This window comes from Urocitellus parryii, chromosome 14, assembly GCF_045843805.1.
Source record: "Urocitellus parryii isolate mUroPar1 chromosome 14, mUroPar1.hap1, whole genome shotgun sequence".
Classification (NCBI taxonomy): domain Eukaryota; kingdom Metazoa; phylum Chordata; class Mammalia; order Rodentia; family Sciuridae; genus Urocitellus; species Urocitellus parryii.
This window is the reverse complement of record NC_135544.1, coordinates 36251747-36273238: the sequence shown is the minus strand read 5'-3', so window position 1 is coordinate 36273238 and position 21492 is coordinate 36251747. Positions and strand designations below refer to the sequence as shown.

At 30.9% G+C, this 21492-nt stretch overlaps 1 protein-coding gene across 7 annotated transcripts in view; it reads left to right on the top strand.

The window, feature by feature from the left end:
* Wdr17 (WD repeat domain 17) overlaps positions 1-21492 on the top strand; it is an 82079-nt gene that overhangs the window by 34738 nt on the left and 25849 nt on the right. For 4 of the 7 annotated variants that reach the window (XM_077792597.1, XM_077792596.1, XM_077792595.1 and 1 more), the window contains 8 exons: positions 783-1034; positions 2974-3096; positions 5757-5941; positions 9630-9798; positions 12513-12604; positions 15025-15107; positions 16745-16831; positions 19152-19316. In XM_077792597.1, the coding sequence (XP_077648723.1) occupies positions 783-1034; positions 2974-3096; positions 5757-5941; positions 9630-9798; positions 12513-12604; positions 15025-15107; positions 16745-16831; positions 19152-19316 (1156 nt within the window). The remainder of the gene's footprint in view (positions 1-782; positions 1035-2973; positions 3097-5756; positions 5942-9629; positions 9799-12512; positions 12605-15024; positions 15108-16744; positions 16832-19151; positions 19317-21492) is intronic. The other 3 variants (XM_077792600.1, XM_077792601.1, XM_077792598.1) reach the window with 2 other exon arrangements.

The window sequence follows — 21492 nt, the reverse complement described above, 5'->3', positions numbered from 1 at the left end:
AGAGGGGGTAGAGAGAGAAGAGGGGAGGGGAGGGGAGGGGGGATAGTAGAAGATAGGATAGACAGCAGAATACATCAGACACTAGAATGGCAATATGTAAATCAATGGAAGTATAACTGATGTGATTCTGCAATCTGTATATGGGGTAAAAATGGGAGTTCATAACCCACTTGAATCAAACTGTGAAATATGATATATTGAGAACTATGTAATGTTTTGAATGACCAACAATAAAAAAAGGAAAAAAAAAGATTAGAATGTAAAAAAAAAAGAAAGGGTAAAGCTTTGATTAATAAGTTCTTTTTTTCAATCACTCTCTACTTCGTAATAATTAACTATATTAATATGCATCACTCTTTATTATAGCAATTATCATCATCATCCTCTCATTCTCAAGGTCTATGCTTTTAATCACTGTTTGATATTCTTCATTTCTATAAGGACTTTCCTATTCCTTTGTAGTATTAATTAGGTGAAATTTTTGTTGAAAAGATTAAGTACATTATTTACCTGTGTCTTTTTCTTATAGCTTTTCATTCACAAATAGAAACATTTAAGGCACTAGAGATTTCCAAAGCAAAGCATTTCAGTCTGACCTTCATTATTTGGACAAACTAATTCCCCTGCATTTATATGTGAATTATACCTTCTGCATAAAAATGCCAGATTTGCATTCTCAGGCCTCCCCGAGATTGGTGGTACACTAGGAGAAAATTAACATGATTTAAATTATTGACCTTCTTGTGACTCTTTGAGAAATAATTTTCTTTATATTTTAATAGGTAATAAAAATCAGAAACATGTTTTGAGACCTGAATCTCTTGAAGGAACAGATGAAGAGGATCCAATTACAGCCCTGGAATGGGACCCACTCTCTACTGATTATCTTCTCGTGGCTAATTTGCATTATGGAATTCGCCTAGTAGATTCTGAATCACTTTATTGCATAACAACATTTAATTTTCCAAGTGTAGCAGCTTCTATACAGTGCTTAGCCTGGGTTCCCAGTGCTCCTGGCATGTTTATAACTGGAGGTATACTCATCCCTACTCCTCAAAATGTTATTTATGTATACATTCTTCAAATGAATAAGGGAAATTATAGTTAATTTAGTAGTTAATTTGTGTAAGACTTGTTAATTTCTCAAATATTTTCTTTAAATATAGTAAATGCTGAATTTACTTTTAATTTGTATGGTTATGTCATTTATATAATTACAAATAAAAATAAAATTAAGACCCAGTGTTCTAAGTATATGGAAATACAGTGTGATATATTATGTATGGGCACACATGTGTATCTGTGTTTATGTGTGTACAGAAGACAAAGTTTAACTTCAGGAATGGTAGGATGACCAGAAAAACAGTTTGCCTAGATAGGAGTTCCATTAGCCTCACTAATAATTTTGATAGCTCCTGACCAGATTCGCTTCGGCAGACCCAAAGGTTTTCAACCCAAATTGAAAATGGTTCAGAGAAAGAGGCCTCTGAAGAAATAGTACTTTCAGCTACTGTATAAATGTTTCTTATATTTGCTTAGTACAAAATAAATAAGATTTTTATCACCTCAACATTTTTTAAGAAATTCTTTACTTCTTTAGTACTTAATTTCCACATAGAAGTAGATGGAAGTAGATGTATGGATACACACACACACACACACACACACACACACACACACACACATCCTGTCATTTCACAGAACTTAATGAATAAAAGCATGTATCTATTGTTGTTATTTATGAGATATTTCACCTATCATAACATTTTCCAGTTTTGAAGGATACAATTCATTGGTTTCTAGTACATTTACAAAGTTGTACAACCATTATGACTATCCAATTCCAGAACATTTCATGACTCCCAGCAAACCCTGTACCCATTAACAGCCATGTTCCATTACTCCTTCTCAATAGCCCCTAACATACCAATGGACATATATAAACTGATCATCCACTTTCTATCTCTGTGGATTTGCCTACTCTGGACAATTAATATAAATGAAATCATTCCATTTGTGACCTTTTTTTGTCATGTTTTACTCAACATAAATATTTGAAGTTTTATGCATATTGTGGCATGTATCTGTACTTCATTCATTTTTATGGCTCAATAATATTCCATTATGTGGATTTGCCAGATTTTTATTCATAGATACTTAGTGTTTCTATTTTATGCTTTTATGAAAATATTGTCAAACATTTATGTATAAGTTTTAGTGTAGACATATATTTATAAATCTATTAAGTATATGCCTATGAGTGGAATTGCTGGGTCATATGGTAATTCTGTTTGAAAGTTTGGGGAACTTTTCAGATTCTTTATCAAAGTTTCTATTAAGGTAGGATATTTGGAAGGAAAACTTTCTGTTGGTCTTCAAGTATATTTGAAAATCCTTATTGAGATGAACATGGACAATGGAGCGATTTACAAACATTTCAAAATAGGAAGGATTATATAATGGTTAAAAGTAAATAGTTTTGGGACTGGGGTTGTAGCTCAGTGGTAGAGCACTTGCCTTGCACGTGCGACACACTGGGTTCGATCCTCAGCACCACATAAAAATAAGTAAATAAAACAAAGGTATTGTGTCCGTCTACAACTAAAACAAAAAATAAAAAAAAAGTAAATAGTTTTCTGTAGCTAACAGTTTCCTAGAATAAGTGTATGTCAATGGAATGGTTTTGTGATAAAACTGTTATAATGATCTTTACCACGGGAAGCTGAAAAAGTAGGCAGAGTCTAACCCTATGAAAGGGTTTGTAGCAGCGGAAAAATAGCTCCAGATTTAAAAATTGAATAACATTTTTGTAGTTTCTTTGATTGCAATACCATACTATATTATTGTTCAAACCATGTCAATAATCAGTGTTAAAATTTTGCAAATGGAAGTTTTTGTTTTTATTTTTACATCTGGACATTTTAAATTTTGAACAAAATTTGTTAACACTTGGTTTTTTCATCATCTGACTAGATTCTCAAGTGGGTGTTTTACGCATTTGGAATGTTTCAAGAACAACACCTATTGATAATTTTAAATTAAAGAAAACGGGATTTCACTGCTTACATGTACTTAATTCTCCTCCAAGAAAAAAGTGTAAGTAAAAAATATTATCAAAATGTTAATATTTTAAATTATATTTCTTATTAAAGTGATGTGTAGTGATATAAATGTATCAAATAATAAATGCAACTGAGATGCAATTTCTTAGAAATATTCTCTACAGATTTATATATATATTCTCTACAGATATATACGTGTGTGTATATATAGAGCAGTAAAGAAAATAAAGGAACTACCAAAGCTACAAAATAACTAATATTACTGACAATATATTTTTTCAACGAGTGTAAGATTCTTTTTTTAAATTTTGTTTTTTTACTTTTTATTTTTACATGGTGCTGAGGATAGAACCCAGTGTCTCACATGTGCTAGGCTAGTGTTCTACCACGGAGCCACAACCCCAGCCCTAGGTTTACAATATTTGGAGCCAAAGTGCTGTTAATTGTATTCAAATAATCTTAAATTATCTCTGTGAGGAAGATGAAATAATGATAGTGGTAAAAAAAAAGTTAGAAATATCAAGAATAATGGGATAAAACAAAATTGGTTTGACTAGGAGAATTTGTTTTAAACATGGCTCATTTACCATCTGTATAGTTTATAACAAAGATAAAATAACCTAAATATTCAAATTATGGAATCTAGAAAATATATTTCATGTTTGAAGCCTGTTTTTCACTGGATTAGTATTTAGAACTGGGCATTCTATATACTCTTCATTTATTTTCATATATTTTTTTCTGATTATCATTCATTGCTTCTATAATTAAGAAAAATAATAAAGCACACTTAAGTTATTATAAATGACAAGATAGGGAACGTAGAGGAAGTTCAGAATTGGAATTTTTATTAAAGGTAAGAGAAAATAAATTGACTTCCTCTTAGGTCTGTCATGATTAAACTATGCAAATGGTAATGTTTCCATTTGGCATGGATCATAAAAAACATGGAGGGGGGAAATTTGTGTTTGGAAAATCTACAGCTATTGATTCCTCCTTACTCAAGCCTTTTTACCTTTATAATATACTAATAATTAGTAGTGACTACTTAAAGTCATATTATTTTGGTATCTAATTTAGTTGACAGTGGTACATAGAGGAAAAAAACCTCTCTATTTGAATCCTTGGACTTTCCACAAATTTCAGCTTTTTTTTGGAGTTCTAATATTTCTAGACTGGAAACTTGAGAGTCTAGAAATATCAGGACTGATGAGGTGACATACCCAAAGCTGGCATATCATTTATATTTCATACATTTTTATGTCAGGATTTGTTACTTTGTTCAGTGGATGTGAATTTCCATATCACATAATGATTGAGATAGCTCAAATTCTTTTCATTGATATTTTTTTCTTATTCAAAAAGAAGTCTGTATCCATCAGACAAAAGTCAGAATATAAAATTAAGTCAATGTTGTTATTTTTGAGTATTGCCTTTTGGATGACCTATTGTTAGACATTTATGAAAATAAAATTTTAAAATATGGACATACTCACTGAATTCTAAAAGTAATAAATTATAAATTAATGTATAAATGTCATCAAGACCACTCATGATATCAAATAATAAAATTATTAGAAAAATAGTCATGGATCATATTAACTTTTAACTCAACTCTCAGAAATATTTTATCAAAACTATTGCTACCAAATGTCTCTTTTTTATTCATTGTTCAGTCTAATTTGGACTTCCTATCACTCTCAGGTTCAGAGAAATGAGTATTGCCTATAATGAATATGATAAGGAAAACTTTATTGTAGTTCAATTAAAAAAGAAAGATCTGATAATTTATAGTGGCATCATTATTTTGGATTCTGTTTGCAAGAAAATAGTCATACTCTTAAGAAAAATCTAGAAAGATAAAAATACAAAAAAATAACTGAACAAGGAGATATTTATATAATGGAAAATAAGAGAAACAGAAGTCAGAAAAATTAAAAAACTGAGGAAGAAAAAATAATAATTGAGGGCTGGGGATGTGGCTCAAGCGGTAGCACACTCACCTGGCATGCGTGCAGCCCGGGTTCGATCCTCAGCACCACATACAAACAAATATGTTGTGTCTGCCAAATACTAAAAAGTAAACATTAAAAAAAATTCTCTCTCTCTCTCTCTCTCTCTCTCTCTCTCTCACTGTCTCTCTTTAATAATAATTGAGATGCAAATGTAAGGCAGACACTCTTGTGATTCTTATTTTGAGTGCTGAATTATAAATAATCTCAAAAATAATTGTTTTTATTCACTTGGAATTTAGTGACAAAGAATTTTTAGCTTTAAGAAGAAAAAATCAATACATGTAGAATGTGGAGGGGAGAATATTAAAATGCTATGTCAATATTTTAAAGGGAGATTATATTTAAAAATAATCATGCTGTGCATTAATTTATGGGGAGATAAGAAACCAAATATTCACAACAGATTGTGATTCCTTGCACATTTACTTTCATCCATTTCAGTCCATCTGCTCTCCTATACACCTTTTCAAAATAAAATCCAGTTCTATGCTTATATTTCCACATTTTCTGGATAATGTTGCCAAAGTGCTCATGTAGCAGAAATTGTGATTATTGATATAGATTCTGGATTTTAAAACAAAATGAAGCAATGAAGCATCTTTAAATTAAGACCGTGGTTTCATTATACTGGGAAGCTATTGACATAGATGCTTACTTTTTTATTCATCTTCTTTTTTAGTTTCAATCCAGTCTTCAAACAAAAATCATTATACATCCTCAACAAGTGAAGCAGTTCCACCCCCTAGTTTGACACAGAATCAAGCATTTTCTCTTCCTCCTGGTCATGCAGTGTGCTGTTTCTTAGATGGTGGAGTTGGTCTCTATGATATGGGAGCCAAGAAGTGGGATTTTCTTAGGGACTTGGTATGTCTATGATCATTCCTTCTATTACACAAAACACTTAACTTTGCATAAATCTATCATGTTTACTTTTGCCTCTGTGTTGATATTCTTTAAAATTATTTTTGTAAGCAGTGATTTTTTAAGACTTTTTCTTAGTTGACTGAAACATTTGAAAATGCACAGAATAATGACAAAATTATTAAAATTATTTAAATGTTAATAAATAAACTTAAAAATATTAATGTCTGCTAACCATGTGTTTTATGTAGTGAAAAAATACAGAGCAGGAGCTTGAGATGTAGCTCAGTGGTAGAGTGTTTGCCTAGCATGAATGAGGCTCTAAGTTCTAGCCCCTGCAAAACAAGAGAAAAAAAAAGTTAGAAGCAAAATAAGACATAGAATATTGCTTCAGGAGGAAAGAAATCAATCCCTGTCAGTTATTCCAAACCTTATTGTTTTCATTTCCTCTATGAATTGAGTAAAATTGGATTAGGCGTTTTATAAGACTTATTTCTATGAATGAATGATAATAACTCTTCTATAATTCTATGAATTCTGTTCTTATCATCATTAAGCCCTGATATAAGATGCAATACAGTCTCTTTGTGTTTTTACACTTTTGCATCCCCACTACCCAGTACAGTGCCTAGCACATAGTAAGACTTAAGTTTTGTTGACTGAATGAATGAAAACATGCAATAATGGATTTTATGTTGTAATTCATTCATCAAGAATCATCTTCCTTCATCTGCCTTCATTATAAAAATAATCCTGTTACCACAGGTTTGAAATAGATTAATCTAGACACTTAAGAAACTTTGTTGTTAATTACTTTCCTGTGATCTTACTTAGGAATGGACTCTAGACTTAAATTGAGCTTTTAATAAAAGAAGAACTAAATAAGATTGGATCATTTTAATACTGCTCCTTTCATTTTGTTCCCAAATTTAAAAATTAAATTAAAAAATTAAATTGAACTCTATCAAAAATATTTCTGAAACAATATGTAGCTTAGTTATTTTAAAATATTTCTTTTTTAGATGTTTATTTGAAAATGATTTAATTTTATTTTTACTTTAACTTTTTTTTAAACTCTTTCCCAGTTTGAAACTTTTTCTATACTTTAAATTACCATTTATTTTCAAACAAATTTATAACAGGGAAGAGAGAAAAATGTAACACCTTGAAATATATAAAATGTGCTTTAGTAGAAGAGAAATCATGCAATTGAATTTAATAAATTTTCTATTAAGTATATAGGTTTAAATGTTTCATATTTAAACATTTTATTTGAAAACCTATGTTAAATTTGAAAATTTAATTAATACTAAAAGTTTTTGTTTTATTCTAGTGGCTTTTCTCCTTTTAAAAATATCTTTCAGTCAAAAGAGGCTGTCATTTTTCTCCTTATAACATTCTTTTAACACTGCTACAAATTTGAAACTACTAGGAATATTACTAGAAGAAATATTTCCTCCAAAGATTCCAGTTTACATAATCCCATTATACATTATAAAAGAATATTTCCATAATAATGTTTATCTGTTTAAATTCATAACTCACTTGAAACTAATGTTTGAAACATGATATGTCAAGAGCTCTGTAAGGTTTTGAACAACCAATAAAAAAAAATAAAATAAAATGCATCTCTTACAACTGCAAAAAAATAAAATAAAATAAATAAAACTACCAAAAAGAAAAAAGAAAAAAAAAAGCTATGTTTTCCTCTTTATCCTTACTTTCCTTTTGGTTAGAAGAATACAGAAAAAAATATTTCTATTTAATTTCTTCTAGGTGAATTTTCAGAATTTCAAAAATGGAATTTGAATGTGTAACATTAAAATAACATTTAAAAGTGCACATGTAGGGGGATAGTAGACAATAGGACAGACAGCAGAATACATCAGACACTAGAAAGGCAATATGTCAATCAATGGAAGGGTAACTGATGTGATACAGCAATTTGTATACGGGGTAAAAGCGGGAGGTCATAATCCACTTGATTCAAACCGTGTAATATGATGTATTAAGAACTATGTAATGTTATGAACGACCAATTAAAAAAAAAAGTGCACATGTAGACAATTACTGCCTTAAGTATGTTCTTATCATGAGAAAAGGCCAGCTAGAACAACTCCAGCCAGGTGAACCAGTGGCTATAACAATTTCATTTCGTTTTTTTCTAACCTTTAGGATTTTTCTTTTCAACACCTTTACCTAAGTGAGAGACCTTATAGAACTTCTGCATTTTCCTAAGGGTTGTGATTTCTGGTGTTAATAGAAATACATGGAGTAGAAAGGATGTCCTTTTCTAACTTTACAACATTGTTGAGGAATAGAAAGCCTTGTCCTTGTATTTTAACTCCCTCCCTCCATCCCAACATATTGCAGTTCTGCTTAAAGCAGGGATTTCAATTTCCATTTCCTAATATTTGGAGGAAGACAAAATATAAATCTGGCCATTTAATTTGGTTTTTAACAGATGTTGGATAGGCACATAGTGATTATTTGTCACTTTCCAGGTATATGTTTACATGTATCTGTTATATATACCACTTTACACTCTCGTGGGTGTTTGGAATCTGAATCACCCTGTAACATTAACAATTATTCCAAATCCCAAAGAGTAGACTTTAGAAATTTTTAGAAAAAATTCCATTAAAAATTGGAGCCATGTCTGATTCTATATCTGCTGAAATTCAAAATGCTTTTGGGGTATGTCATTTGTATAAAAAAGGAATATTTTCATTAATGGGCTTATAGCTTCAACATCCTTGTTGTCTTATGTTATACTGCAAGAATTATATATAATAACTATTAAGAGTTAATTACTTTAGGCTGGATAAAATGACATATGCCTATAATCCCAGAGACTTGAAAGGCTGAGGCAGGAGAATGGCAAGTTTGAGGCCAACCTCAGCAATTTAGCAAGGCCTAAGCAACTAGTTAGACCCTGTCTCAAAACAAAAAATAAAAAAGACTGAGGATGTGACTCAGAAGTTAACCCACTCCTGGATTAAATCTCTAGTACTGGGCAGAGGAGAAATGTCTAGCTTAGGATTCTGTACATTCAAAAATCAGAAGAATGTTTTGCATTTAATTAAAATTGAAAAATAAAACTTTTGAAAATCTTTGAATTTAGTTGCTGATTTGAAGAACTGTGGTTTAGTAAAATCCAGGTCTGTACAAAATCCAGGTTGAACATCCCTAACTGCAAAATCTGAAATCTGAAACTATTTTGAATGTTAATAAAATAATGCCTCAAGTGGAAAATCCCACAGTTGACAGGTCATCTGTGACTTGTAAGGTTACAGTAAAAAGTCACATGTGCTAGAAACATTCCATAAAATTATTTCAGCCTAAGCATATAAGGTGTTTATGAAACATAAATGAATTTCATACTTAGATTTGAATTGTATCCCAGAGATATCTCATTATGTATATGAAACATTTCAAAATCTGAAATCTGTAATACTTCTGGTCCAAGCATTTTGGTTAAGGGATATGCAACCTGGAATAAAACACCACAAAGAACATTAAACCCTAGCAATGATTCCACTTTATATTTTTTGTTTGCCTATGTATATTTGCATTAATATCTGGAAACCATATTATATGTATCATATACTTTGAATTATACATTATGGGTTGTTTTTTAGTAATGTAGATTTTCCTCAGTAGTTGTGACTTTTTTATACTGCATTCTCAGGGACATGTGGAAACTATCTTTGACTGCAAATTTAAACCTGATGATCCGAATCTTTTAGCAACAGCTTCATTTGATGGTACTATAAAAGTTTGGGATATAAACACATTAACAGCAATGTATACTTCCCCCGGTAATGAAGGGGTTATTTATTCCCTTTCATGGGCTCCAGGTAAGAAACATTTTATTAAAATAGGAATGCAATTAAGTGACTTTCCTAAACTTTATTTTCATTTGAATTATCTTTTTTCAACTCCAGATGTCTTTTGTTCCAAATGCTCATAGAGGCAAATTAGTACCAATGTTTGGTTAGTTCAGTTCATGTTAGGTTTTAAAATGAATATTGGCAGAGACACTTTGATTCCTGAGCCCTTTAAAATTATATAGTCATGGCTGAGGATATAGCTCACTTGGTAGAGTGCTTGCTTCACATGCCTAAAGTCCCTGAGTTGAACCCCAGCACCACAAAAAAAAAAAAAAGAGTCATACAGAGAAAAGCCACAGTAAAACTGAATGAGCTTGACTTTTACAATTTTTGTATAGCTATGTGGTTAAAGATATGATGTTTTACATGAAAAAAAGATTTCCTGAAATTTTTATGTGAACCAAATTTGTGAAAATAAAAACTTTTTTTTTCTTTTTTGGTACTTGGTACTGAACTCTAGAGTACTTAACCTTTGAGCCACTTCCCCAGCCCTTTTTATTTCTTTGGAGATTGAGGTCTCACACTAAGTTACTTAGGGTCTTGCTAAGTTGCTGAGGCTCTTCTTGAATTTGCAATCCTCCTGCCTCAGCCTTTCAAGTTGTTGTGATTACAGGTATGCACCACCAAGCCTGGCTCAAAAATTTATTTTCTAAAAATTATAAAAGACTATTGCACCTGTCACATCAGTTTTGTAAGTATGGGTGATTATATATCAAGTAATAATTCAATTGTAACAACTTAATTCTATATAAATTATACTTTTGTAATTTTGAAGAATTTTTATGCCTTAATGTGATTTTTCTTTAATCTTAGAAAGATGCTACCTTATACCTTCTTATTTATTAAGATACTGAGGATTGAACACAGAGGTGCTTTACTACTGAGCCATATTCCCAGCCCTTTTATGAGACAGGGTCTCACTAAGTTGCTTAGGGCCTCCCTAACTTGATGAGGCTGGCCAAACTCAGCCTCCTGAGTCATTGGGATGTAGCTGGGCACAACCATGGCCATACCTTCCTATTTATAAAGGAGAAGTATCTTACATAATCTGACACTTCTCCAAAGACATTATTTTTCCATAAAAATTATGTTTTACCTTTAAATGGATTTTCACTTTATACAATATATATGCTCACTTATTTGTCATAATATATTAATTTAATTATAATGTATAACCAGGATATAGCTTACCCTTTTTAAAAAAACTTATTTCATTATATAAGGGGATTCTGTAACCTTGAATTTATGTGTCCCCAAGGTATTTAGATGTCTTCAAGGAATCTGAAAATCTCTTGAGATTTTATGAATAATTTTTAGTTTGTGTTTGTGTGTGTGCGTGCACACACGCTTGCCTATATCTATCAAAAAATGTAATAGTAATCAGATTTTCAGAGGTTCATGACACAAAAAAGGTTAAGGACTTTCTGTATTTCTCATATACAATGAGATGTCTAGAAAAAAATATTTTACTTATAATTCTTCATGATAGTTGGTGTTTGTCTCTTTATTAAATAGAGTATACCTAAGCTTGTGTTCTTAATCATTTCAGTACACAACTGTGTGGCAGGTTCTCCTGGCCAGCAGTATGCAACTGGACCAGCCTATCAGCTGAACATACAAAATGTATATGTCTCAAACTTAAAACTTAAATAAAGATTTTGAATATGAGAACCATTGTTTCAAGTTATAACACAGACCTGCTCTTACCGAAAGCAGTCTTTCATTCTCTACATTGATAATTTGCATCAAGAAAGTAAAAAAATGTTAAAAATGGAAATTCTGTCATGTTTTACTGTGTGATTAGTTATGAATCATGGTTTTTAGGTAAGTGTGGATGAAATTTAAAAGATGAATGTTGACAGGAATGGAAATAGGATATTGATTATTACATAATTTCTTCCAAATTCTAGAATATATACCCCAAGAAAAGAAAAAAAATTGTAAAAAAGTTTGGAAGTGATTTGAGAACCCAAAGGGAGCAATAGAATAAAAATACTATAAATATGATGACTTTTAGTATTCATGATAATTTATCACAGGGTATTCCTGCATGTTCATACTTCCAGCTAGTAGATGACAGCTGTTCCTTCCTTCTAGTGGGAAGAAACCTCTACTTTCATTGTCTTGCAAAAAATACTTAGGTCCTTGACCATCTGCTAACTTAATAGTAGTTTTATTTTCACAGATATATTTTATTTCTTAAAAATAGAAGGTATTGTTTATGCTTTTGAAAAATATTTTTTCATGTGATTTGTTTACAAAAGTATTCTCCTCATTACTAAAATATTATTAAAGAAGAATGAATAGTCATTAAATATATGATAATATTGAGGAACTATTGATAATTTTTGTGGTTTAATTATGTTAGTTTGTTATTGATAATAAAACCATCCATGTCTTTTAGATATATTTATTTATTAACCAAATAATATGATATCAGATATGTTCCAAAGATGTCCAGTAAAGGATAGATGAAACAGGATTGACTATATTTTGATAATTGTTGAAGTTATATAGTGGATACATTCATTGTATTCTCCTCTCCAGATCTGATGCATTGATAAATATATGCAATTATAAATTACAAATCTCAAGTTTTACATTAAAAAATTACATATTTGAAAGGACTTACATTTGTGGCACATATTTAATATATAATGTCTAATGTATTATTTCCTAAGGAGGCTTGAATTGTATTGCTGGGGCAACTTCCCAAAATGGTGCTTTTATCTGGGATGTTCAAAAGGGCAAAATGATACAGCGATTTAATGAGGTAAGCTATGTCTACCACTACTAAATAGCATGGTATCTTATACTACCTATTTTGTAAATGTTTTCTTTCTTAATCAACAGATGATAGCCTGGTGGCATATTATTCTGTCAATTAGAGGAATATGCAAGGAAGTATTCACATGCTAAAATTCATTGTGAGAATTATAGCTAAGACATAAAAATTCACCTGAAGTCTCATTACAGATTCAAAAGACTGTTAAGTCATCCTCCACTAAAGCTAGACAAATATTAAATAATGAGAGGAAAACTAAACTCAGAAGTCCCAAATTATAGTCCTGGTTCTGTTTTATTGTCTTGAATCTGTTTTTCACCTATAAAATTATAAAGTTTTATTCCATAATTTCTTTAATTTCCTCAGTCCTAAATTCTGTTATTGCATGACATGCTCTAAAACTGGCCCTTTTCCTGTATGTAATGCCACAGATTGTATTTATCCTTAGGCTTAAATTATCATTCTGTGTTTTACTGAGTTCCATTAATACTTGAAAAATTTATATGATCTCATTGTAATGTTGTGTATGATTGGGACAACAGGAATAGGATCTAGCATTGTCTCAATATCTTGAAATTTAATTTATTTTAAACAATTTCTGTTGAAACTTATTAAATATATAATGCCTTGGGAAATTATTTATTTATTTGAAACTTTAAAACCATTTATACAAAAGACTGTTAATACCATTAAGGATGGCATTTCATAGCCTTGATCTCCCAGAGGATTCTATAGTAATGTAGCAAATGCATTTATGAGAAACTTTTCTAACCACCAGTAAGCAATTTTGTACTTAAACAAAGAAACTTTCATAAAGATGACATGGATTATAACCTTCCCTTTCTCTAAATATAATGAACAATATTCTTTCAGCTCAGCAATGCCCCAACCTGTTCCCATCACCAGAACAATCTATCCCATAACAAATAATGAGATAAAAGAAACGAGCAGGAAGATGAAAGTTTTGATCAAGATTTTAAAATGGTATCCTTGCTTAGCAGATTTGTTGATTTCTTCTTATTGCATCTTTTCACCTTTTGACCTATAATATCTACCCATTAGCACTTAAGAAGTTCCAATTGATTCTAACAACTCAGTCTCATAGTATCAAGCACATTTCTTAGGTTCATTCAGTATTTCCCCAGCACTCGATCACAGTTAAGACCAACATCAAAATTACCTCAAGCCCATGTTATAAATATGAGGAAATTTAAAGCTAGCTTTAATTAACTAAGCTATGTGAGTCCCCGCAAAAGAAATGCAAGGAATTAGACAGCCATAAATGCCCTTTTCATGGAAAAGAAAAATGAAGGCCTCTCTACCCCTCAAACTAAATAAATATGTGGATTATATTTTTCATGTTCACTTGTACAAATTTACCTTTCTTGATGCCCAAAGAGGTAAAGACAAACTGGACACTACCTTAAGAAGTGGAATCTGTATATTTTTAAAGCAACTTGAAAATGCAAAATAAAAAGCCACTTTAGCCAGGTGCATTGGTGCTCACCTATAATCCCTGTAGCTCAGGAGGCTGTAGAAGGAGGATCTCAAGTTCAAAGCCAGCTCAGAAACTTAGGACGTAAGCAACTCAGTGAGATCCTGTCTCTTACAAAAAAAAAAAAAAAAAAAAAAAATTGGCTGGGGATGCAGCTCAGTGGTTACATGCCCCTGGGTTCACTCCCCTGTACTAAAAAAATAAAAATAAAAAAAGCCACTTGAGTTTTTCCCTTCATGGCTGTCACAATTTAAATCCTACTTACATACATATAAAATAGAAATATTTTAAATTTATATTTAGAAATGGACCGATTATAATCTTTACTTATTCATTCATCACACAGTAGTGGATGGCATTCCTATGTATATTTGTGTTTTAAAATTCTCATCACACCCCTAGACTATTGCGTTGTCCCAGAATGCAGAGGAACAAGTAAACAGACTGATTTATTATAGGAATAACTTTAAGTCTCCTTTTGTAATTAGAAGTCCTTTTGGGACTTAGAAGGATGACCCAGTAATAACAGTTATTTGCAATATTTCTTATACTATAATTGTAGTAGCCTGTTTTTGAAAGCAGATACATATATATCTTCATCTACAGACTGGCATTCATATGAAAAGACATTAAGCACAGCTTAGTTCTGTGGATAACTGAAGAAGCAGATTTTGACTCTTCAGCTGTATTCAAAAAAAAAAAATAGAGCCACCCAATATGTGCCTTAAACACTGGATTTGTTTAAGTGTGACACCTGTACACATTTAAAGTATATATTCAGGTTTCTGATATCTACAAGAATGTCTTTTAGAGTAAGTTCCTAATAGAAAAGCAATACTTAGAAGAAGTAAATAAATAAGAGAAAAAAGAGGTGAATTATTTCTTATTGATAGGAATTTTGCATTTTTTGAAGCATGGAAAAAATGGAATATTCTGCATTGCCTGGAGTCACAAAGATTCCAAAAGAATAGCAACCTGCAGTGGTGATGGGTTCTGGTAAGTACTGTGTATGATATTATGAAATTATCCTATTTATGAAAGACCCAGTTTATCATTCCAATTGTGTATCAATGAGATCTTATTTGTATAGCTATACCAACTATCATAAATATTATTTACAGGTCAGTATAGGCACCTACTATATTGCTGTGATTTATCATTAACAAATAACAATCTAATGGTATTTTAAAAATGAACCAATCATTTGCGTGCTAAATGAAGATATTACATGAATTACAGCTAAAAGACTGAATTGCCTCAAGGAAACTTGAAGGACTCATCACATTTTTGGGGAAACTTTTGATCATTTGAGGGAAGTAGTTCAGGAGACATCAAGTGCTCTAGAAATTTGTTCACAGTTTTGTAGATTTATTATTTATAAAAGTTTAAAACATCTTTGTCAGGAGGAAAATGGTGATGCAAGTGAGAAGTTCATTTTTTTTTAAAGGAGCTAACTTCATTGATTCTGTTTTTCAGAAATATGTTCTTTCTTAATTCTGTTAAACCCCAGGAAAAAATTAATTTTTATGTAAAAAAATACAAAACTACATAAGAATTGCCGTGGTATTAAAACTTTTTTAAAAAAAATCATATTATGCTACCTTTGGCTATTAGCATAGTAATCTTTGACAGATATAGACACTCAGGGTTGCTAAGAAGATAGAAGTTTGTCTTGTTGGATTTTTCTAGACTTAATCCAACTTTCCTATCCTCAGTTTTGAATTTTCATAGAAAATACAAAAGCTGTGTAAACAAAGGATTCTTTACCAAGAAGTTAAAATTCTTAGAATTAATAACATTAGTTGATGGTTTTCATTAAAGGAACTATTTACAAATTGGAAGATACTAAACTGCAAAAGATACACATGAGAATTTTTGACTAAGCAATACATAGTTAAGTTTGTCATGTATTTTCAAGGCATTCGTTATTTGATAAATGACATATTCAATAACTAAATATTTCTAAGTCTTATTCACCTGACTCACCAGGAACCCCCAAAGTTTTGGGGGACCTAATGTCATTTAAGAGTGTCTTTTCCCTTTGGAACTTATAATACATTAATTTACACATAGCTTTTCCCCCCCCCAATGGAATTGATATTCCTTGCATTGTGACAATAGAATAGGGTACTAGAGCTTTTTAAAATAATTAAATAATGTAGACTCCTTTACAGGAGCTGAGAATTGGGGGTGTTCTCTGAATAGCTCATTATATAACTGAGAATATGCTATCAAAATGTTATAACTTATAGGTCTTAGTGTAATGGTGTATACAACCATCTTTATAAATGAATACTATAAATCTCAAACCACCTAATTATGAAGCTAAAAGTCTAATGCTCATGTTAGTTGCATCATTATATATTAAAATGTATTGTTATATTTTTCCTCAACTAAAAAATAATTCCCCAAATTTGTCACACAATTAATATTACCATGATTAATATTATCTGTGCAGATGTATTTGTAACTGACAATATTATTTATGTAGTACTTTTAAATGTTTCTTTTAATTTGCAAAAAACACTTCTATCCTAGAATTCCATCTTTGAAACTTACAATTTTGACTTTGTTCCCTCAAATAATGTATTTAGAATGTCCTTTTCCTATTAACATGTGATAATGAATTTCAGTATTATCCGAACAATTGATGGTAAAGTACTACACAAATACAAACATCCAGCTCCAGTGTTTGGTTGTGATTGGAGCCAAAACAACAAGTAAGTGTTTTTTTCCTGAAATAAGTAATAATCTTATATCACAGATTTTAAATTACCATGAAATTTAGTTTTATTTCCATAGATAATACTCATCTCTCTTTTTTGATATTTCCCTGCCTAGAAAATGAGAAAGAGCTTTGTAATTGCTAATTTATTTTAGCTGTTTTTATTTCATAAAGTTTTTACGTGGAAATTCTTATTTACTGCTCTCAAGACAACTTTCTGATACTTTGGAAAAAAGCATACTTCTAAATAAGAAAATGGAAATAAGTCCACTCTGTGTGTGGCTTCTACCATAGAAATGTGGTCCTTTCTCTAATTTCTTTTAGGTGTCTCTGTAATGGTATTGTTCCATCTTGGCTTTATATTGGTCTTCACCTCAGGTTAATGGCTCTGCATTGAGTAATTTCCCAAGATGCAGAACTTAAGTGGATGGGTTTTTTATTGTTGTTGTTGTTGGTGGTGATGGTACTAGGGATTGAACCCAGGACCTTGTGCATGTGAGGCAAACACTCTACCAACAGAGCTATGTCCCCAGCCTCCCAAGTGGATAGTTTTGAAAAGGCACCATTGCTTAAGAGCTGAGTATATATTATGTAAAAATAATCTAAGACTTAAATTAAATCCAAGTAAAATTTTACTAAAACTAGACCCTTAACTCACTTCACTTCAAGAATTTTGTGTTTCAAACCACTCTTTGATATGATATGGATTATATTTTAAAATCCAAACATTTGACATTTGTCAAACATCATGAATTATCTTATTTTTTTCATACTACATGTGGGTAATATATAGATAAATAAGAGCCAGATGCAGTGATGCACACCTGTAATCCCAGAAGTTAGGGAGGCTGAGGCAGGAGGATTGCAAGTTCAAAGCCAGGCACAGCAATTTAGCAAGGCCCTACACAACTCAGGGAGACCTTATCTCAAAATAAAAAGGGCTGGCTGGGGATGTGGTTCAGGGGTTAAGTGCCCCTGGGTTCAATCCCTGGCACAAAAAAACTTAAAGCTTTATTATTATTGTGTTCTGAATCAAATAATGGTATGATACAAAACAATTGCCATGTGTATTTGTTCCAGTAAATATTGAGGAATTTGTTAGCACCTTGTTAGGTTATACACAAAATAGGCTGGTGACCAGCACATTCCCCACTGAGCCAGAATTCTTGCCTCTTTCTACCTTATAACTTCTCAGTTTCTAGAAGCCATCAATGCCTGTCATACTCTTTCCAAACATCCCCCTGCCACTAAACCAATGATATTTATTTGCATTTTCCTTGCTTTTGGATGCCCTCAAAAGTCTTCTGAATCAATTCCAGAATTTACATTTTTGTTACCCCTTCTCCCCACCCACCTCTGTTTGCTGATATAACAGCCATTTAAAATATAGATCTAAGAATCCATTCTACTATTTAAATCCTTCAATAGTTTCCCAATAATTACAGGATAAAATACAAACACTTAGGCCCTATGAGGAACCACTATAAATTGGGGTTGGTGTACTTCATTAATCTCTTTCCAAGCCTTGCTCCCCCTTCTCCCTGCATCTACTCACATTAGCTTTCAGTTCTTTGTATTGTCCAGCTGATTTTCAGCTCAAGGCTTTCACTCAAGCTGTGCCTGTTAGCTAGGATTCTACTTCCCACCACATTCTACATACCACACACCCCACCTGGGCTGGACAAAGAACTGTCACCTATCCTTCAGCTCTGAGCTCAAAAACTTTTTACAAAAAAGTCTTCCCTGACCTCAATATTGTGCCTTTGGATTACTTATTATAATAAAATTGGATTTTGAATTGTGTGATTGTTTGCATATTAACTATCTCATATTCTATAATGTAAGTTCCGTGAGATAACTATGTTGTCTATGTTTAGCAGAATATTATTAACAAAACACTGGGTTGCAAAACTTTATTGTCCTTTGAAGAGATAATGTTCAATAAATATTTGTTAAATATGAATAGAATTGCATTATATCTGAAAAATAAAATAGTTCAATAGAATAGTTCCACATTCTTATTTGTCTCTTTTAAGCATTTGGGAAGTTGGAATAAAAATTAGATTTTCATGCAATATAATTAGTTGTTTAAGAAACACTGAGAAAGGAATTTTTTTCTATACTGGGACAGTTGCTGCAAATGAGCAGTTAGCATAATTATATATGATGTTTTTTTATATGTAAGGTTTTAGTCTTCACCAAAGAAGCAAACAATGATTTCTTTAGAAATTAGAACTGTTGTACATTTTTAAAATTATTAGTAGAGAATAATATCAAAGTTATCATATTTTAATGTTCCATGGATGACATTTCAGAGACATGATTGCCACTGGCTGTGAAGACAAAAATGTGCGTGTCTATTATGTAGCCACGAGCTCAGATCAACCATTGAAAGTCTTTAGTGGACATACAGCAAAAGTTTTTCATGTTAAATGGTCTCCCCTGAGAGAAGGAATTCTTTGCAGTGGATCTGATGATGGGTATGTATTTTTGGATTCTAATTTTCTAGTACTTAAAATCATAAACATATTTCCCAGAGATGCACATATTTATATGATCAAATTATATGTGGGTATACTTTAAATTTGTGCTTAAAATGCAGGCAGCCAACAACTAAAACTAAATTCAGTAAAAAATGTTAAATTCTTCCGTGCTTATGGTATCATTATAGTCATAGCTTTTATTTTCTTGTATATTTTGCTTATTATGAATGCTTATTTCTAGCATACTGGCAAGAAAATTAACAGAAACAAATTTTAAAAAAATACATAGGGAAAGGGAAGATCTGAAAAAAACTATAAAATATGAAGAGTTTTTAATAATGTTCTTATGTTTCATATGAAAACCAGCTATATTGTTTCATCAAGAATAGAATAAAAATTGATCATAAATTTTAGCATGAAAAGAACATTTTAGAAATGAGATAGACTTAAGATTTTTCTCTATTGGTGGCAGTTTCTAACATTTTGTCCATATTTTATATTCAAAAAAGATACATTTATACAGAATGGTATGTTTAATAATTACTTGAAGATGGGATAAATTTGGGTAAGAAAAAATCTTGCTTTTTATCAGTACAAGTCAGAGTGCATAGTATCCATGGGCTTAAAATTAAATAATTAAGCATTTTCATCTTAAATTTTTGGCATAAATTCAAATTTAATAGAAGAAACAATTATGAGGTTTTGTGGTTTATTACTTAAAATATTATTTCAAATATGGTTATTATGTAAAAGTGAATATTATTTATGAAATTATTCCAGTCTCTCAACTTAGACTTCAATGTCTAAATTCTGTTCCATATGGAAAAAGGCATAATCTTAATTATTATCTAAGGATTATTTTCAGAAAGACAGCAGTAAGCATTTTACTTATTTATGGTAGTGAAAATTGAAAGGCTTTATTAAGATTATTCTATCAGTAGTCACTGTTTATATATATAATTGTTATTCCTCACTAAATTTATCTAGCACTTTTAAATAAAGGTAAAAATGTAAGGAAACTATTAATTACTAATGTATTCATCATAGCTCACAAATACTATACCTCATCCTGGGAATCCTAGACAATTCTCATGTATAGTGGGACATATAAAAATCTTTCTAATGTTCATTCAGAAAACATATATGACTTCAAAACCTAACTGACTCCTTTCATGAAAGGAAGGACCCCATTCTAGTGAGTCCCCAACAATAGCATTTGATTATTTTGATGGAAATCATTTTAACATATTCTTATCTATGAAAGCATGATAGTAAACTGTAAATATTTAAATGTTAACATATATAGGAAACTAGCACTAAAACGTGTAGGTTATAATATGTTCAGATATACATTCATCCCTGAGTATTCATAGGAGATTGTTTCAGGATACCACATGCACACCAAACTCTGAATATTGAAGTCCCTCATAATCTATGGACATGTTCCAATTATACTTTAAGTCATGTATGGATTGCTTACAATATTCAATATACTATAAATATTATGTAAATAGTTGTTGGACTGTATTGTTTAGGGAATAATGACAATTAAAAGTCTGTTCATGTTCCATACAAATGCAGTTTTAAAAAATATTTTCTCTCCATACTTGATTGAATCTGTGGATGTAGAACCCATGGATTTGGAGAACTGATTTTATTATCTTGTACTAGGAAAATGGGAGAATGAAGGGAGCCTTTTTATATAAAGTACAAAGATATGCTTTAAAGAATACATATTGTATCTCCCTTATAGTGCAATATAATCTTTGACATACCAATGTTTTGATATTGTCAGGTTGGTATAAGTTTTCGACTAAAAACTTATTAGCATTTGGAGGTCTTAAATTGATTTTGAATTCAAACTTTGATTTCAGTAACGTTGTTTGTGGTTTGTGCAATTAGTAGATCCAAGTAATATCATGAACCTACTTATATTTAAATTTTTACTTGTCTGAGATTGACTCCACATTGACCAAGAAAGTTATTTTACTGACCCTAAGCCATAAAGGAATGATTTACTATATAGGTAAAAGCATAAATTTATAATGATTTTTCAGATAATATCCATCATCCTATATGTATTTTTATGATATGCAAATAATTTTCATGTTGTATTTCTGTTATCAGTCATAGTTTATTTTCAGTTATATCTGTTCTGGATATTTCATTTTAA